Source organism: Ictidomys tridecemlineatus, chromosome 14, assembly GCF_052094955.1.
Source record: "Ictidomys tridecemlineatus isolate mIctTri1 chromosome 14, mIctTri1.hap1, whole genome shotgun sequence".
NCBI lineage: Eukaryota > Metazoa > Chordata > Mammalia > Rodentia > Sciuridae > Ictidomys > Ictidomys tridecemlineatus.
The window spans coordinates 18,164,814-18,185,625 of NC_135490.1; the positions used below are offsets into that span (position 1 = coordinate 18,164,814).

The window sequence follows — 20,812 nt, forward strand, 5'->3', positions numbered from 1 at the left end:
TTGATTCAGACAAGACTTTATTTATTGGGGGAGGGTACTGGGGATTGAATTTAGGGATGCTTTACCACTATCTATCCCCAATACACCCCCCCTTTAAAAAAAAAAAAAAAGGTAGCTTATCTTACCTAAAAGTACAAATCCTGGAGCCCTGCTCTGGGTAGGTTGGATCCCATCCATGAAAGGTGTTTGGAACTATCTGTCCACTGGTCTGGATTTGGGTAACAGACTTCTGTCAGGGGCCATGACTGGGTTAGAAGGTACCAAGAAGATCAATGCCAGCCACACCCCCTCAGTCAAGGCATTGTGGGAAGAGAGACCTATCTGGGCTGGTGGGATCATGTTTTCCAGGTAAGGTGTGAATTTTCACGCGTTCTATGTCATAGGGAATGGAGGCCCAAGGAGGACCTGAATCCCCAAGATGTATCTGTTGTAAGACTGAGGCTCCCTTCATAAATGCACCACGGGGCACCAGCCACAGGGGCATCAGAAGGCAGATCAGGGTACTGGTCATCTGCATTTCCAGAACTTGGTGGACCATCATTTGCAGCAGTTATGGGTAAGGGGATCTCCTCCTTCATGATCCAAGCCTCCTGAGTTCACCTCCCCAGGCTTTAAAAAAAAAAAATACATATATACATATATGTATATGTGTGTGTGTGTGTATACAGTTTTAAGACAGTCTCACCAAGCTGCAGATTGGCCTTGAGCTTGTAAACCCCCCGATTCAGCTTCCTCATTGATGGGATTATAGGTGAGTGCCCAGCTCAGTAAAGATTTTGGTTTAAGTGTTTGAAAGAAGAAAAAGAGTCTGTGGTGGCCCCCCACATGACATCACATCCCATGTGGCTTTAGGAAGTCTTTTGTGTGAACTTTATCACCAGTGCTGGGGGAAGAATAAATTAGGCTTCAGTATCTGAAGAGCAAAAAGCAACAGAATTCCAACAAATTAGAACACATTTTCAACAAACACATACCCCCCTATAGTTCTAGCACTCAGAAGGCTGAGGCAGGAGGATCTCAAGTTCAAGGCCAGCCAGGGCAACTTAACAAGGGCCTGTCTCAGAACAAAATAAGGAAGGACTGGGGATGTACCTCAGTGGTTTTACAGTGCTTACCTAGCATGCATAAAGCCCAGTGTTCACTCTTTAGGGCTGCCAAAACAATAATTATAACATTATAATATATTATCACCCAGGATAATAATATGACAATAATTATTATACAATAATCATATATAATTATATATAAATAATGATTATATAATAATCATTATTCTGGAAGAATATTAAGCAGAAGACTTTAATACACATCATAGAAGATTTTATAAAAGGCCAAAGAATCTGGCAAAAATCATCAGTTTCAGCAGTATTTGAAGAAATGCAATTTGAAACAATATTCCATCCAATGGGCAGGGCTTACAGAATGACAACAGCCACAATTGATTAGGGTAGGAAAAAAACTGCAGTCCAAATAGGTATAAATACTTGGTAGAATTTTAAACCATTGCTTTTCTTTATATTTTTCAATGTCTCCATTAAAAAATAACAAGCTTTTAACTTTATGTCATGATGCTATTGTCATTTGGATCACACATGTACATCTTTATATTTACATATACACATATATAATCACAATTAAATGTTCTTATACCTGCCCTTGTTCAGGGCTATATCTTTTTGCTACCATCTTTCCTCCATTTCAAACTACAATCAGATCCCCCTAAAAGGGACATCGTTTCCTTGATTGAAATCTTTCATTGGATCCCATTATCATAAGTGCAAGCTCCTCAGCATATGGTCAAGGCCTCCAAGATCTGAAGACCCTCCGTTTCAAGTTCTATATAACGCATTCTATACAATGTGCTTGTGGTATTTTGTAGCTATCTGCTTTGCTTCTTTACTGATTAGTTTGCCAAGAATTCCTAAAACCTACCACCCAAGTGTATCCTCTGACTCAGTGTTCCTATAGTTATCTTTTCTTCCTTTTTGTTTTTTTAAAGAGAGAGAGAGAGAGAGAATTTTTTTAATATTTATTTTTTAGTTCTCGACGGATACAACATCTTTGTTGGTATATGGTGCTGAGGATCGAACCCGGGCCGCACACATGCCAGGCGAGCGTGCTACCACTTGAGCCACATCCCCAGCCCAGTTATCTTTTCTTCAGTACCAGACACTGAATTTAGGAGTATTCTACCACTGAGCTTCATTCCCCAGCCTGTTTTGAGACAAGGTGTCAAGAAGTCGCTGAGACTGGCCTCCAACTTGTGATCCTCCTGCCTCAGCCTGCCCAGTAGCTGGGATTACAGGCCTGTGCCACTGTACCCAGCTGTGCACCTATATCCAGGGCTTACTGCAATTATTGCATTTAGAAGAGCCTAGAAATCATTACCTTCTTTAGAATGTAAACTGCAGGCCAGGTTTTAATTTTTTATATCCACAATGCTAGCACAAAACTAGTCTGATGAATAGAATCCCTAACATTTATATTGTTTTGTCCATTTTCCCATTCTGCTATTACTGAGACTTACTTTCGTTTATTGTTTGAAATGTTCCTGAGTTTAGAAAAGTGCTAGTGATTATACAGATATCATATCAGACCCGAGCATCCCAACTTTATCATACCTTTCCCTGTAAACCCATGTTCATCGAGTACATCTCAGAAACTGAATACATCCAAACTGCATTTTAAAATAAATATTATATCTTTAAAATTACTGATGGGAGCTAGGCATAGTGACATGCATCTGTAATCCCAGCAATTTAGGAGACCAAGATAGAAGGTGACAAGCTCGAGTCTCGCCTGGGTGACAATGAGACTCTGCCCCAAAATAAATAAAAAAGGCTGGGAATGTGTTCAGTGGGGTACACCACTGCCCCCCTCCTCCCATACTGAGGATGGAACCTCGGGTGCTTTACCACTGAGCTACATACCCAGTCCTTTTTATTTATTTTGAGAAAGGGTCTCACTAAGTTGTCTGGCCTTTAGATTATGATCCTCCTGCCTCAGGTGTCTGAATCTCGGGGATTATGGGTGTGTGTCACCAAGCCTGGCTCAAAACCACTGGTGTTTTAAGGAAAACAACTGGATGCAAAGGTTATAGGCTCTTCCAAAATGTAGAAGCAATTTTCCAGAGAAAGCAATAGCTTTGAGACACCTATTAAAAAGAAAAGAAAGGAAGAGGAAGGGAATTTAATTTTTTTTTTTTTTTTTAGTATTGGACCCAGGGGTGCTTAACCATTGAGCTACATCCCCAGCCCTTTTTATATTTTATTTAGAAACAGGGTCTCATTGAGTTGCTCAGGACTCTAAGTTGCTGAGGCTAGCTTTGAATTCACAATCCTTCTGCTTCAGTGTCCTGAGCTGCTAGGATTACAGGTGTGGGCCATCACACCCGGCTGGGAATTTAGAATCTAAATTTTAAAATACAATTTGGCTTCAGTTTGTGAATGTCACTATTTTGATGATTCAACTGTATTTACCTGCAGGTGACACATAATCATACTTATCTTAGAAAAATTTTAGATGCCCCAGCAATGGCTATATCTAAAGGAAACAGGTATCTGCTCTCATATGTAACAGATCCAATGAACACATTCCTCGTATCTGGTCATCCAAAACATTCCTATAAAGCTATGGATAGCTGTCAAGTCACAGTATTCATCTACTGACTACACATAATCACTGCATAATCACAAATATCTCCTCCCCCCATACTGAGCCTTCAACAACAAAAAAAATCGAAGGCAGCATGTAGAGGCACTGAGAGCAAATTGATAAATTAAAGGGGTGTGTTAGGAAGAATGGAGAAATAATTTCATTTACTCACAAAAATACTTTTTATATCAAGAACTAGGTATGTTTAGTATCTGTATAGAAACTGATATGACATTTTATTCCCATCACAATTTTTACATATAATTCAAGTCTAAATAAAGTGCTTTTTTTCTATTTATACAGATTTAAAATCATAGAAGGTTCCATTTCTATACTGAAATTAATGACCCAATGAAAGGATAATTAGTACAGAAATACATGGCAACTTCTTGAAGAAGAGCAAAAATAAAGTGAAAGACATAAATCCTTTAAATTTTTCAGCTTTTGCCAATGGAAGGTACTACCAAGGTAACAGGTATTGCTGGTTGGGCTCACAATGGTCCAGGTAATTTTCCTATCTTGTTTCAGAAGAACAGAACAATGTAGAATTTGTATTGTTGATCACCCAGTGAGGCCTTGGTCCTACAGAGAAGAAATTCTCTACAAAAGCTGCCTGGGGGCTGGGGGTGCAGCTCAGTGGGAGAGTGCTTGCCTGGGGGGATGAAAAAAGAGGATGTGAAGTCAGTTGTTATTCAATATCACATGAACATATAAAATACACAATAAGGGTCAGACCCTAAGAAATAATGACTTCTTTCATCAGCTTAAGAGTTGGAAGAACTTGTGGGGTGTGGTGGTGCACACCTGTAATACCAGTGCCTTAGGAGGCTAAGGCAGGAGGATTACAAGGCCAGCCTCAGCAACTTCATACTACCCTGTCTCAAAATTTAAAATAAAATAAGACTGGGGACATAGCCTATTGGTAAAGTACCCGAGTTTAATCCCCAGTACTTTCCCACTCCACAAAAGAAAGAACTTATTTAAAACCCCTGTTTAAAATAAATTATGTCAGTTTTACTTTACAAATAGCTATATTATCACAGGGCTTTTGGGGGGGGAGCAGTGAGGGTGTTGCTGTGGATTGAACAGGGGCTTGTGCATGCTAAACACATGTCCTACTGCTGAGCTACATCCCCAGCTATTAGAGGGATCTAATATCACGTAGAAAAACTGTTGGCCATGGGATAATTGAACTGTACCCTTCGATCCTAGGAAAAACCAAGAAGTTCAATTATTTAAAAATGTACAAAACAGACATTCTTCTCAAGTTAGCAAAGTACTTCTACAAAGTACCTTTCAAATGATCCATAAGCCCCATCTACTAAACAGCCACACAGGTGAGAACCAAGTTCAAGTGTCCAACACGCTACACAATGTTTTTCAGCAAGGCCTGTGGTTCCCTATGGCAGCAGGACAGATAGTCCTTCAGTCTGAGGTTGCTCTGAACTCTTCAGCCATGATCATGCCTGTGAGCCTCTCAAGTCCGACTTGGCTGAGAGGCTAGGTCTGAGCAAGTGAGTGCCAACAGCCGTTTACTCAACAGGGCATTGTGTCGCTTCAAGTACACTATTATGTCTCCTTGCTTTTCAACAATTTCTTCTAGGCTTGAAATAGTCCTGCAAAAAAATAAAATAAAATAAAGATATAAAACACCCATAAAAATGTTTTTCAATTAAGGAAGGAGTAACCCACAGTATCAAAAGCTTTGAGTGGAAGTTGAGCATGATGGCACATGCTTATAATCCCAGTGGCTCCAGAGGCTGAGGCAAGAGGATTACAAAAGTTCAAAGCCAGCCTCAGTAACATCGAGGTGCTGAGCAACTCAGTGAGACCCCATCTCTAAATAAAACAAAATAGGGTTGAGATGTGGTTCAGTGGTTGAGTGCCCCAGAGTTCAATCTCCAGTACCAAAAAAAAAAAAAAAACTGGGATGTACTCAATGGATAAGTACCCCTGGGTTACAAAAAACAAACTTCCAGTGGACCAGGCATGGTGTCACACACTTGTAATCCTAGCTATTCAGGAGGCTGAGCCAAGAGGATCACAAGTTCGAGATCTGCCTAGATAAATCAGCCAAACCCTATTGCAAAAGAAAAAAATATTTTTTCAAATAAAAAATAATGGAAAAGAAAAGACCTCTGAGAGGTTGATACATGGTTAATCTCACTTTTACATCACATGTATTTGGTAAATCTACATGTTAATTTAGACTTGGTTTGACTACAACTGAAAACAAACTAAACACATAATTAAAATGGTATAAATGCCTAATCAAGCCTCAAATGGTTTCTAGGGAAAGCAACTTTTAATTCTTTTAAGTTTTAATTTCTCACTTAAACCTTACCTTAATCCGGTTTCCGAGGTAATATTGCTGTGGTAAGCATAGATTTTTTCTTCTTCAAGTACATCAGGCTGTGGTTTGGCTCTATTAAATTTTCTAATTTTCACTAAAAGAATAAAGTCATTATTATTCAAAAGTTCCTATTTTCATTTATTCAAATTACATGAATTGGCTGTTTTTCGCTGGTTTATTCATTAATGTTCTCAAACATTTCAAGTTCTACCAATTTGATACTAAGCACTGGAGAGAGAAGATTATTACTGGCACTGATAATAACAACAGACGTTTACTGTGTACTCAATGCATGAGATAATGTTTAAGGACCTCATTTTGTTCAGATAATCACCTGGTGAAGTGGCTATTTTACTCCTATTTATACAAATGAGTAAAGTTCAGCCAGGCTTCTAAACTAGGAGTCCTGATACAGTCTTTACACTACTTTACAGCATCAGGACTACTTTAGAAAAGAGTCTCTTCGAATGTCCTTCTCTGGGCATTTCACAGATACAGAATCACGTAATTAGGTAGTTTTAAAAATAATTGGTTTTAGGCTGGGGATGTGGCTCAAGCGGTAGCGCGCTCGCCTGGCATGCATGCGGCCTGGGTTCGATCCTCAGCACCACATACCAACAAAGATGTTGTGTCCGCCGAGAACTAAAAAATAAATATTAAAAATTCTCTCTCTCTCCTCTCTCACTCTCTCTTAAAAAAAAATAATTGGTTTCTTTTACTGGGGAAGTTTTCAAGGTTTATCCACATTGCAGTGTACACATTCTGTTCAACTGTTCATCAGTTTACCCCCAAAACATTTGGGCTATGTCCACTTTTTGGCCATTACGTATAATGTTGCGTTGAACATTCACGTATGTGTGTTTGTGTGGACACACAATTCCAGTTCTCTTGGATATATACTTAGGAGTTAAGTGCTGAGCCACAGGGTAATCAATGTTTAATCCTTCCTTTGAGGAATTGCCAGACTCCACATCTGATCCTGAAGTACATTCTCAGCTGAGAACTAAGTTGAAGAAGTTCAAGTGAATTATTAACATGAGAAGATGAGATGTGCAGACAGTTTCCAGAAAGTACCAGTAAGGAAGTGAGCAGTACCTAGTCAAAGGTACAAAGTATGGAAATATATAGAGGCCCCTCAATTTTATTAAGTGGCCCAGGAAATCAGAAATGAAGAATGCTTTGACTTAAGTAGAACTGGGCACAGAACATGAAGTGCTGCACCTGCCAAGCTGGAGAAGACAGAGACAGCCCTGAGGCCCCACCGATGACAGGTCTGGAGAACATTCAGCAAAGGAGAAAAGCACCGAAGGGCGGTCAGAAAACCTCCAGGAAAGTGAAAGTCTCAGCAAAAGAACACGCTTCAAGGAGGCGTGATCAACTGTCCAGGGTCCCCGGATCCAACAGATGAGGGCTGCTGGTGTGTCTGACACCAGTTGTTTATATTCATGTCTCTCTAAAATGGTTTCTTCCATATAATTTCTAAATAAAGAAAGGAAACTGGAACACATTCACCTTTTAGACACAGAAGTTTCTTGGACTGGGGACCAGGGGATAACACTTACATAGTTTTAAAGGAGAAGTTTAGAATGGGAAATAAAACCTGTCCCATAGTCTGATGGCATACAAATATTCATTTTGCTAAGTGTGGTGGCCCACATCTATAATACCAGAGACTTGGGAAGCTGAGGCAGTAGGATTACAAATTCGAGATCAGCCTCAGCAACTCAGTAAGACCTTGTCTCAAAATATATTGAAAGAAAAAGACTGGGGATGTAGCTCAGTGGTAGAGCATTCCTGGGTTCGATCCCCAGTGCCTAAATAAGTAAATAAAATTAAAATGTCCATCTTTCAGAGTCACCTTGGCAGTTTGAAAAATAAAAATAAGTTAAATTGCCAAGCATGGTGGTGCACTCTGGAATCCCCAAGGGAGGAAGATTGCAAGTTCAAGCAATTTAGTGAGGCCTAAAGCAACTTAGTGAGACCATCTCAAAATAAAAAATGAAAAGGGCTGGTGATGTAGCTCATTGGTAGAACAATTGCTTAGCATGTGCAAGGCCCTGGGTTCAATTCCCAGTACCACCACCAAATAAATTTTTTAAATAATAAAAAAGAAAAGCAATTGAATTGGATGTATTCGGGCATTTTCAGATCACAGGTTAGATAAAACACCAAGGCAAACCACATAGAATATGAATCTTCCAGTCATTTTTCCTGTCATGAGCCAGAGAAAGCATGTATGTTGGAACATCAGAGTAAAAAGACAGGTGGGCTTGCACACCATTCACATGTTCTTTGATCCTGTACTGGAACTCTTACTTCAGGGCTGCTTGAAGGCTCAGAACTGTGGCTTGCATGGATTCTTCTTGCTTATGTTTAAATGAATGGAGAGTTAATCTAATTTATTATTGCAAAAAATGCTTTAAACTGTATTTTCCTAGTTTTTCCCTACAGAGGCAGTAAGTCAAATTAATGCTCAATGAGAAGAGTCCCTTTTTAGTTTCTGGAGATTAACAACCTACAATACAAATAAATTAGTCAAGTTTAGGGCAGAATTAGTACCTCAATCAATCAATGTCCTAAAGGGCTTCTACCAACATCACCACACCAGAGCTCTCTCTTAAAACCCTTTTAATATAAAGAAACAAGATGTCTTTATAAGAGAACCAACCTCAAATTTTCTGTGACATGCCACATACAGCAGCAAGTGTCTCTAGCAGCTACTCCCTAAATTCTCTCCTGTGAGAACCTATAGTGTGCCTTTAAATTCACTATAACATAAAAAGTAAGCCTGTGGGGCTGGGGGTGTGGCTCGATGGTGAGCACTTGCCTACCTGGGTTCCATCCTCCACGCTATAAAAATAAACTCATTAAAATGCTCATGAACTCCTATGCTCAAACCTAACTCTCATTACAACACTGAAGAGACACGATTTGGGAGATTGAGGCAGGGGGGGTGGTTGCAATTTAGAGGCCAGACTGGGCAATTTAGCAAGACCCTTTCTCAAACAAAAAAGGCTGGGAATGTAGTTCAGTGAGAGTGTGATACTGGATTCAATTCCTAGTACTGCTAAATAAATGAAAAAATAAAATAAATAAAAAATAGTATATAAAAACATTTTAACATATCTAAAGTTTATTCAATTTTACCTCTGAGGGTTTTCAGAGAGCGAAAGACATCTTTAAACTCAGAAAATGGGTTCCTAAATGGCTTACCCCAAAACAAGTTAGAGGTAAATGCAATTTGCATCTATAATTTCCTCATATATTAGTTTTATTTTATGTTTGGATACCAGGGACTGAACCCAGCACTTAACCACTGAGCCACATTCCTAGCCCTTTAATCCCTTCCCCCTCCCTAATCTCAGGGGAAAACAGGATTCTTTTCTTCCTCCTTCTAGGCAGAGTTATCTGTCCTTGAGCACACACCCATCACAGGAATTAAGTAATTCAGACTTTGGGAATGGCACCAGAGAAATGATTTCTTTCAAATGGATACATTCATAGTAACAAAACCACCATTAGCTCAATGCCACCAAGTGGCATTGAAATGACTATCTTCCAAACAGACATGTGAATTACAAACTCAGAGAACATGTGATATGTAGCCTTTGACTGTCTCTTGCTCCTGCTGATGGGTAAAACCAGGCTCTGGAACAGGAGTCCCCTGTGTTTCTACTTTGCTAGCAAAGCAAGAAAACTTTTTCCTTTTTCTCAAAACTGTGTCCTTGTTATTGGATTGGCATGGGGACAAGGACCGGGCTTTCAGTTAACACTGCCTCAGCCTCGAGTCGCGACATTATAGGCACACACCATCACACCAGACGGTTGCTTTTATTTTTAAATATCAGAGTTATACTTTGGTTGACTTTAATAGAAGCAAAAAGTTTATCAGTCTTTTTTCTTGTTTTCAAATGAAAAGGCTTCACTTTAGTTACAAAATTTATTGAAGACACAAACTTGGAAAAGTGCCGCACGGGGGGCTGCAGGTGTACCTTTTCCCTATTGGTTTGAGAGGAGAGGAGCCTGGATGTGACCAGCAGTGGAAGATACAGATGCAAAAAGGTTCTCAGATACACAGGAAAACTTCCTTGTCACTAAAACAATGGTCTATGCGTCAAACTAGGTGGAAAAAACAGTTAAGTAAAGGTCTTACAAAATGGAAAAATGGCAATTCTCACCTGCATAAATGAGCAGACAGGTCAGGGAGCACAGCAGTTCCAGGGCCAGGACGGCCAGAAGGAGGTCAAGGTACAACCTGCTGGGCTCAGGGAAAGAATGCTGCATGCACAGTATGAGGAGGAGCATCGTGTTTCCTGGGAAGGAGAAACACACAGAGCATGAACTGAGAAAGTGTAGTGGGCCTTCATCCTTGGCACAGAGCTCTGAAAACCCTTGTAGTTTCCTGAGTGACAAGAGAACATCTTTTGTTATAATTGGTTTTTGTACAGTTCCTAAAAAGCCTTGTAATGTCCTCATGTAACTGTGGTCCACTTTATGCTTTGAATTTAGCCCTCGCTGCTCTGCCACAGCAACTTATTTTTAAAAATGGACATGTTTCTTTCTCTTCCTCTCTCCCTGTTCCTCCTTAATCTCAGGGGTGACAGGATTACCTCCCCCCTCCCTCCATTCTAGGCAGAGGTATCTGTCCTTGAGTGCACACCCACCACAGGAATGAAGTAATCCAGACTTTGGTGATGGTACCAGAAGATCTCAGAAAAGACTATCTCCCAAATGGACAAGTGAATTACAACTCCAACCGAGTACACATGGAATGTAGCCTTTGAATCACCTCTTTAAAAGCCCCCCCCCCTCGTTCCTGCTGATGGGCAGATCACAGCTTTAGAGACAGCACCCTATGTTTTCTCTTTGCTAGCAAAGCAATAAACCTTTTTCCCAAAACCGTGCCCTTGTTATTGGATTGGTATTGAGGACAAGGACTGAGCTTTTAACAATAAATACTTCCTGCTTCACAACTTATTTTTAAAATTATTCTAATTTGTTACATGACAGAATACAAATCAATTTATATGACACAAACAGCACAATTTTTCATGTCTCTCGTTGTACGCAAAGTACAATTACACCATTTGTGTCTTCATACATGTACTTGGGCAATGGTGACTGTTTCATTCTACCGTCTGTTATGCTTGAATTCGGGACCCCCAAAAGACCACCAGAGACCAAGATCGATGTAAGCAACAAAGAGGTGTTTATTGTGAGCTAGCTCGGTCCTCCACATGCACATAGCAACTGGTGACGCTGAGAGGCCCCGAGCCCAGGGTTTGCAGGAGTTTTATACACTCTTTGGAGAAGGCAGGGACTTCTCATACATCATAGCATCTCTTAGCCAATTATCACACACCACGGGAAAATCATAAAACAACTCTAAAACATGATTAGCACATTCACTGGCGGGAACAAGTTGGGGAGGGGTGACTGGTCAGTACAAGAGGGGTATTCGTTTGAACTGATTGGTTTAAGCCATGAGGGGAGTACTGCTGAACTACAAGGTTTCCCAACAAGTTATCAACCACCTTAAACTACTGGGAGGGTCATCTGGCATCCCAGGTATTTCCCTGTTCTCATGCTGATTGGTGGCTGCTGAGGGTTTGCTATGGGTCCCCACCTAGCCTGAGTCAGGGACACCTGGCTCCACAGCAGATCTCTCCAGTTATTTGTAGATAAACAACTCAGCAGGGTGGGTATGGGCCTAGCAGTGCTCTGTGGGTCTTTCCAAGGACAAAGGTCACGCCCCCTTTCTTGGACAGGCTTTGCTCTGAGGGAGAGGCTGGCTTTTCATATCCTACCCCCAAGCCCCCTCCCTTCCCCACTGCAACTTATTTTTAAAACAGACATGTTTCTTTCTCTTCATCTCTCCCTGCTCCTCCCTAATCTCAGGAGAAACAGGATTACCTTTCTTCCCCATCCTAGGCAGAGTTATCTGACCTTGAGTACCTACCAATTGCAAGAACTAAGTAATTCAGATTTTGGGAATGGCACCAGAGAATCTCAGAAATGATTATCTCTCAAATTAACAAGTGAATTACAACAAGAGAATGTAGCCTTTAAATCAACTCTTTAAAAAAGCCCTGATCCTCCAGATGGACAGAATCACAACCTTTAGAACAGGAGTCCTCTGGGTTTGTCCTTTGCTAGCAAAGCAATAAAACTTCTTTTTCCTTTTCAAAACCATGTCCTCCTTATTGGATTGGCATCAGGAACAAGAACTAAACTTTTAGCAACAATATTGCCTATTTCTCCTAAACCACTCATTCAGCTTATCTACTTTTTCTTTCTTCTTCTTCTTTTTTTTTAATTCTAGCTGGGGATGGTGGCACATGCCTGTAATCCTAGCATTTTGAGAGGCTGAGGCAGGATGCTCCCAAGTTTGAGGCCAGCCTCAGCAATTTAGCAAGGCCTTAAGCAATTTGGTGAGACTGTCTCAAAAAGCAAAAAGGGCTGGCCAGAGTTCCATCCCCAGTACCTAAAACCAAAACAAAAATTCTTTTTTTGTGTGTGTACTGGGGTTAGGGTCACATCCCCAGCCCTACTTTGTATTTTATTTAGAGACAGGGTTTCACTGAGTTGCTTAGCACCTTGCTTTTGCTGAAGCTGGCTTCAAACTCACAATCTTCCTGTCTCCTGAGCCACTGGGATTACAGGCGCCAACAACTGTGCCTGGCTCAAAAATTCTATTTATTTTTTAAATATACTCCTTAAAAAACAAACAAACAAAAAACAAAAACACCTTCACTTCATTTGTTTTATTTGTATGTGGTGCTGGGGACTGAACTCAGTGCCTCAAGATGCTAGGCAAGCACTCTACCACTTAGCCACAAACCCAGCCCTCAAAAATTCTTTTTAATTAATTAATCAAGTATTGTGGTGCTGAGGATTGAATTTAAGGTGTCAAGCATTCTAGCAAGTGTTCTACCACCACATCCCCAGCCTTATTTATTTATTTTTTCTTTTGGTATCAGGGATTGAACCCAGGGGTGCTTATCCAATAAACCACATCCCCAGCCCTTTTTATTAAAGATGGCCTCACTAAATTGCTGAGGCTGGCTTGGAACTTGCAATCCTCCTGCCTCAGCCTCCAGAGCTGCTGCAATTATAGGTGTGCACCACTGCTCCTAGCTTCTATTGTTTTATTTTTGAGGATCATTTTAACCTCATTTTGTAACAAGGGTTCACTTGATCCTTTGAAACTTAGATTTTTTTTTTCTTTTCCCCAATCTTCTTCCTGATCTCTCCTATCTAATTTCATTTTCTCTGAAGCACAATAAAAAGGCCCCTGTTCCTGAGGATGGGCAGTATCAGAGCCTTTGGGACAGGAGTCCTCTGTTTCTCCTTTGCTAGCAAAGCAATAAACTTTCTTCTTCCTTTTTCTCAAAACTGGCAACAAATTTGCCCTTTTACTCTGAAGAATGTCAAAGAAAACTTTAGAGACACAAGTGATTCTTAGAATTTCCTAAAAGTTATTTAGCATATTTATCTACATCTGATGTAGGGGAAAACAATGCTTATTTAATTTTCTCCCATTTGTATAAAAGGAATGACTCTGAACCAAAGATACCTGTTTTTTTTTTTGGGGGGGGGTGCTGGGGATTGAACCCAAGGCAAGCACTCTACCAACTGAGCTATATCCCCAGCCCCACAGAGACATTTTTAAAAGGACCTATCAAAACTAATTACACAGCCAGGCGTGATGGCACGCCTACAATCCCAGCAGCTGGGGAAACTGAGGTAGGAGGAATTCGAGTTCAAAGCCAGTCTCAGCAAAAGTGAGGTGCTGTCTCTAAATACAAAATAGGGCTGGGGATGGGGCTCAGTGGTCCAGTGCTCCTAAGTTCAATCCCTGGTGCCCCCCAACTCCAAAAAATATAATAATAATTTAACAAAGCCCTATGCCTTCCCCTTATACTCTTCGTAACATAATTTTGTGAATTAAGATAAACAGACAACAGAGTACTAAAATAAACCCTCTGCACATAATGAAACAGCATGCAAAGGATTTAAGGTACTGAGCAACCCCACATGCCAGCACCCTGGTGGGTCACAGGCTGTGACTGGGAGTTTATGGTGCATGAAATCTGCAGCCTGGAAGGAGAGGGGCATGCTGAAATAAAACATTCCCTGAAATGGTACGTGCTGTGGACAGCACACAAGACCTCTCAGTCAGGAAGTACTGCCCAGCATGATATCTTAGTTCAGACCTAGATCCTTGCCCTGGGTTACTATAGCAGCCTCCTTAACTGCCCTCTCCAGCCATGGCCAGAGTAATCTTTCCAACTCTCAAAACTCTCAGCAAAGCCTTCCCTTCCAAGGCTGCCTCTCTCTAAACTTGTGGCAACCCTCATGATCTGGCCCTGGATGACTTCTTCAGGTCATTCTTCCCGGCTTAAACTCCTCGGAGTCCACTTCCTCAGAGCTCATTAAGCTGGGCAGTGTACACGCCTACAATCCTGGTGACTCAGGAGGCTGAGGTAGGAGGACTGCAAGTTCAAATCAGCCTCAGTAATTCAGTGAGGCTGTAAGCATCTTACTGAGACCCCAAAATCAAAATAAAAAAATAAAAGAATGGTTGGGAATGTGGCTCAGTGGTAAAGCACTGCTGGGTTCAATCCCTGGTACCAGGAAAAAAAAAAAGAAGAAGAAGAAGAAGAAGAAGAAAAAAGCTCATTAGTTCATCAGAAACTTTCTACATGACAGTATACAATATGCAACCAGTTTTCTTTGTAAGTGCTTTTATAACCACAGATACAGCCTGTGTGTTTCATTTCATTTGCCATTAAATAAATTTAAAAAAAAAAAACAAACTATTAGAGCCGGTCCTGGTGTTGCACACCTGTAATCACCGTCTCAGGAGGTTGAGACAGGAGGATCTCAAGTTCAAGTTCAGACTGGGTAACTTAGATCTTGTCTCAAGATAAAATAAAAAGGCCTAGGGATATTGCTCAGTGGCAGATGAGGTACCTAGGATGTGCAAGGCCCTGTTCAAATCCAAGAACAGCAAAAAATGAAATAAAAGTTCTTGGAAGAAATGAGCTCCTGTGGGCTGGGAGACAGCTCAGTGGTAGAGCATGTCCCTAATATGTACAAGGCCCGAGTTCAATCCCTAACTGTCCACCTACTGAAAATAAAAACAAGAAGAAATAAAATAAAACCTCACAACGCCCTGGACTCTTCCACTAAAAAACTAGAGAAATAATACTGAGCGCCCAGGGTTTTTGGAGGAAGTGAACTGACAATGCCTAAGTGTTCAGCAGTGATATATTTCATTAGTATAACAATAATTCTGGGAGCTGAGGGTGTGGCTCAGTGGTAGAGGGCTTGCCTAGCAGGCATGAGGCCCCAAGTTTGATCCATAGCAATGCATGTAAATATATACCTGGGCACATTCCATGAAGCTTCTCCTCCACAGCAACTCTATACAGAAAATTTAGCCAGACAATGTTACAGTGAAAGACCTTGCCCCTCTGCCTCCCTGAGCCCAAGAGCATCAGGCCCAGTCCTCAGTGAGAACCCTGCCAGCAGGAATTTCTATGATAGCCTTGGGCCTCCTGAGGAATGTGAGGCCAGTGAGAGATAAGAGTGTATAGGACACAGTCACTAGTCACTGTGTCCTCAGGCACACCTTCATTCTTTTTCCAAAACAATAAAAATAAAAAAAAAATTAAAGTAGTTTGGCACCTGTAATTCTAGCTTCTAGAAAGGCTGAGGCAGGAGAATCTCAAGTTCAAGGATAATTCAAGTTAGCTCAAGGACCCCATCTCAAAATAAAATAAAAAGCATTTGGGATATAGTTCAATGGCAGAGCATTTCCTTGTTTGTGTAAGACCTTGGTTTCAATCCCCAGTACTGCCAAGAAAAAAAAAGTCTAGTTGTTAAAAACAGATGGTTATTAAGAGTCACATACCGAGTGTCACAAGAGGCTGAGGCAGGGGAATTATAGGTTCAAGGCCAGCTCAGCAACTTAAAAAAAAAAGAGTTCTTGTCTAGCATGCATGAGCCCCTGTGTTCAAACCCCAGCAAAACACACACACACACACACACACACACACAATTTCAAAGACCATCATTTGAGAAATAGTATATTTGGTGTCAGACTTAAGATCTATCAGTAAAGATTCAGGTTTTTGCTTTTATTTTTATGTTATAGTGACATCTTCTGGCCAAAAAAGAGTGTTACAGGGGCTGGGGATGTGGCTCAAGTGATAGCGCGCTCGCCTGGCATGCGTGCGGCCCAGGTTCGATCCTCAGCACCACATACCAACAAAAGATGTTGTTGAGAACTAAAAATAAATAAATAAATATTTAAAAAAAAAAAAAAAGAGCGTTACACACCAGCAGCTGAACGTGGAAACAAAGTTCATCTTCAACAGATAGGAAGCAAAAAGAACCTCCCCCAGGAGCTTGGGTTGTGGGTCAATGGTACAGTGCTCACCTAGCACACGTGAGGCACTGGGTTCAAACCTCAGCACCACATAAAACTGAAATAAAGACATAAAATATATGGCACCAAAACAGGCTGGTGGACCAGTGGTACAGGATAGAGGACACAGAGACTAACCCACAAAACTACAACTACCTTATATTAGACAAAGGTGCTAAAAGCATGCCCTGGAGAAAGGATAGCATCTTCAAAAAATGGTGTTGGAAAACTGGAAATCCATATGCAACAAAATGAGATTGAATCCCTTTCTCTCATCATGCACAAAAGTTAACTCAAAATGGATCAAGGATCTAGGAATTAAACCAGAGACTCTGTGTCTAACACAAGAAAAAGTAGGCCCTAATTTCCATCACGTGGGACTAGGCCCCAATTTTCTTAATAAGACACCTATAGCACAAGAATTAAAACCAAGAATCAACAAATGGGATGAATTCAAACTAAAAAGTTTTTTTTCTCAGCAAAAGAAATAATATATGAGGTGAATAGGGAGCCTACATCCTGGGAACAAATTTTTACCCCTCACACATTAGATAGAGCTCTAATCTCTAGGGTATGCAAAGAACTCAGTGAACTAAATACCCCCCCCCCCAAATAATAATAACCCAATCAACAAATGGGCCAAGGACCTGAACAGACACTTCTCAGAAGAGGATATACAATCAATCAACAAATATATGAAAAAATGCTCATCATCTCTAGCAATCAGAGAAATGCAAATTAAAACTACTCTAAGATACCATCTCACTCCAGTCAGAATGGCAGCCATGATGAAGACAAACAACAAGTGCTGGCGAGGATGCGAGGAAAAAGGCACACTCATACACTGCTGGTGGGACTGCAAATTGGTGCAGCCAATTTGGAAAGCAGTATGGAGATTCCTTGGAAAGCTGGATGGAATCACCATTTGACCCATTCCCCTTCTTAGACTATACCCAAAAGACCTTAAAAGAGCATACTACAGGGACACAGCCACATCAGTGTTTATAGCAGCACAATTCATAATAGTTAGACTGTGGAACCAACCTAGATGCCCTTCAATGGATGAATTAAAAAAAATGTGGCATTTATACACAATGGAATATTACCCAGCACTAAAAAGTAAGATCATGGCATTTGCAGGGAAATGGATGGCATTAGAGCAGATTATGCTAAATGAAGTTAGCTAACCCCCTAATCCCCCCCCGAAAAAAAAGGTGCCGAATGTCTTCTCTGATACAAAGGGGTGACTCAAAATAGGAAAGAGAGGAAGAGCATGAGAAGAAGATTACCTCTACATAGGGAAAAGGGGTGGGAGGGAAAGGGAATTGCATGGATGGTGGAAGGAGACCCTCATTGCTATACAAAATACATGTATGAAGATGTGAGGAAAAAAAAAGAATAGCGTTACCGTTACCCTAGATTAGGTAGAAAGAAGTGATAGGAGGGGAGGGGAGGGGTTGGGGACATAGGAAGGACAGTAGAATGAAACAGACATTATTATTACTGTGTGTATATATGAGACTTCATGACCAATGTGATTCTGCCACCTGTGTACTCAGAAAAATGAGAAATTATATCCCATCTGATTCAAATGTATGATATGTGAAGGTCTTTGTACTGTCATGTGTAACTAATTAAAACAAACAAAAAATAAATATTGCATCATAGTTAAAAAAAAAAAAAAGAAGCTCCCCCCAGTGAAGATCAAACAAGATCACCATCTCCATAAATACTTCCCTCTCCTTGACAGTGTGGCACTTCGCTTCCACTGGGAATTCACTGGGGAGATGAGCTTGCAGCTTGCCCTTTAAATAGTGCACTCACAAAGCACAGAAGAAGAATAAAAGATTTGGTGAAGTTGTTTTTCTGGGGAAAAATGAAGTTCTTTTTTTTCTTCTTTGTGATACTGGGGACTGAACTTGGGGCCTTGCACATGCTAGACAAGAATTCAGCTACATTCCAAATCCTTTTTTTTTTTTTTTTTTTGGTACCAGGCATTGAACTCAGAGGCACTTGCCACTGAGCCACATCCCCTGCCCTCTTTTGTATTTTATTTAGAGACAGGACTCACTGAGTTGCTTAGTGCCTCACTTTTGCTGAGGCTGACTTTCAACTCTCGATCCTTCCGCCTCAGCCTCCTGAGCCATATAGGGATTATAGGCGTGTACCAGCATGCTAGGCTCCATTTGTTTTTTGTACTCGGGATTGAACCCACGGTCGCTTTGTCACTAAGTTTATCTACAGTCCTTTTTATTTTTTATATGGAGACCCTGTCTTAAATTGCCTATGCTAACCACGAGTTTATAATCTTCCTGCTTGAGCTTCCCAAATCACTGGGATTACGGGCATGTGGCACTGCACCCAGCCTATATTTTTATGTTTAGACAGAGTCTTGCTAAATTGCCCAGAGTGGCCTCGAATACGAGATCCTCCTGCCTCAGCCTCTCAGGTAGCTGGGTTTATAGGCTCAGCCACCAGGCCCTGCTAGAAAAATGAATTCCTAATCTGGATTCAGAATATTCAAAGGTTTACTCTGGATTCCAAATGAGGTTTTCCTAAAAAGGTAAGTCAAAAGTGCCTAAAGAAATTCAGTTTACTTCCACACAGCCTTTAAAATGTATGCAACAATAAAGAAAATCAAGCATTCATGTATTCCCAGTCCTAAATGAAGCTTCTGATCATACCTTCATAAATTAGGACCTGTGTGTTTTACAAGTCTTATTTTGGATACTAGATTTTTTTTTTTTTGACCAGGGATTGAACCCTGGGGCACTTAACCACTGAGCCACATCCCCAGTCCTTTTTTTATTTTGAGACAGGTGTTGCTGAGTTGCTGAGGCTGGCCTTTAATTTGTGATCCCCCTGCCTGAGCCTCCCAAATTGCTGGGATTACAGGTGTGCACCACTGCACCTGGCTACTGGATACTATATCTTCTTAAGCTGAATAAACCTGCTGATACCAAAAAGGGGGGAAAATCTACATTGTACACAGGGACACACAGATGCCATGTCCACAACAAATGCAAATTTCAAGTGAAAACCAAGTGTATAAGAAAACCAGACAGTGGCCATGACACACTGAGAGAATGCACTGGGTCATACAATCCAACTTCACGTGTCCTTTCTGCTGTCATTTGGCTACTCAAGGCCCAGAAAGCCGGGCTTACCGGTGGAGTGCGTCAACAGGGCCAGGCTCTTCAGATGCCTTGTGGCGCGGTAGATCTGGTTATAGCCGCGGTTTCTCACTTTGCTGTGGTGATACTGAATGTAGCGTTCCAGAAGTAAGTGCAGAATCCACAAAATGACTTTTCCTAGGATTATGACTGTCTGGACTTTCAGTGGGTTGGTGTAGTTTCCAGGGCACTTGTCCTCGTTTGGGTCAGGGTAAGAACAAAGCACACCTGTCAAGAACGCTAAAATAACAAACACAACCTGGGGAAAGGAAAGCAGCTGATGAATACTCAATATATGGAATTAGGAAACAATAATTGCCACCCCAGGAAATACTCTGTGCCCATAATTCCTACTATCCTATTTTTATAAAAAAGTCTGAAAACTTTTTTTTTTGATCATTAAAAATTACCCCAAATACCATCTAAAACAAATGCTCAACAGTTTCTTGCTACCTCTTTTATTAAAAAGAGGTAGTGTTTTGAGCAACTAATAAAAAAATTAAAAAAAAAAAAAGAGAGATTAAGGGGCTGAGGTTTTGGCTCAGTGGTAGAGCGCTCGATTCGCAAGGCCCTGGGTTTGGTCCTCAGCACCACACAAAAATAAATAAATAAATAAAAAGTTATAAAAAAATTTTTAAAAAGGTAACTAATAATAATCATGGTTTAAAAAGTTTAGCTGAGTGTGGTGGTGCACACATGTAATCTCAGTGATTTGGGAGGCTGAGGCAGTAGTATTGAAAGCCACCCTCAGCAACTTAGTGAGACCCTATCTCAAAAAATAAAAAGGTCTGGGAATGTGGCTCAGTGGTAAAGTGCTTCTGGGTTCAATATCCGGTACTAAAAGAAATAAAATAAATAAAGTTTAACTGACTGGTGCTAGAATATAGACACACAAGACTTACTTGAAAACCGCTAACTAGGGCTACGGTTGTGGCTCATTGGTAGAGCAATTGCCTAGCACACAGAGGCACTGGGTTCAATCCTAATCATCATATGAAAATAAACAAAATAAAGGTATCATATCCATGAAAAAAAATTGCTAACTAAACTGCAAATTGCTTTTGGAGAATAATTTGGAAATGTCTTGACCCAGAAAATCTACTTTAAGGTCTCTATTGCTCCAAAGTTAAAGTACAAATACCCAGAATACTGGGATACAAATATTTATTATAGTACTTCCTATATTTGCAAAACCTG

General features: G+C 40.7%; 1 protein-coding gene across 3 annotated transcripts in view; it reads right to left on the reverse strand.

The window, feature by feature from the left end:
• The window catches only part of Tmem192 (transmembrane protein 192), a 32,618-nt gene continuing 11,806 nt past the window's right edge, over positions 1–20,812 (reverse strand). For 2 of the 3 annotated variants that reach the window (XM_005329268.5, XM_078030956.1), the window contains exons 3-6: positions 19,610–19,874; positions 10,186–10,320; positions 5,999–6,101; positions 1–5,270 (exon numbers count right to left, since the gene is read on the reverse strand). In XM_005329268.5, coding sequence (XP_005329325.2) covers positions 5,132–5,270; positions 5,999–6,101; positions 10,186–10,320; positions 19,610–19,874 — 642 coding nt within the window. In that variant the 3' untranslated portion in view covers positions 1–5,131. The remainder of the gene's footprint in view (positions 5,271–5,998; positions 6,102–10,185; positions 10,321–19,609; positions 19,875–20,812) is intronic. The other variant, XR_013430250.1, reaches the window with a different exon arrangement.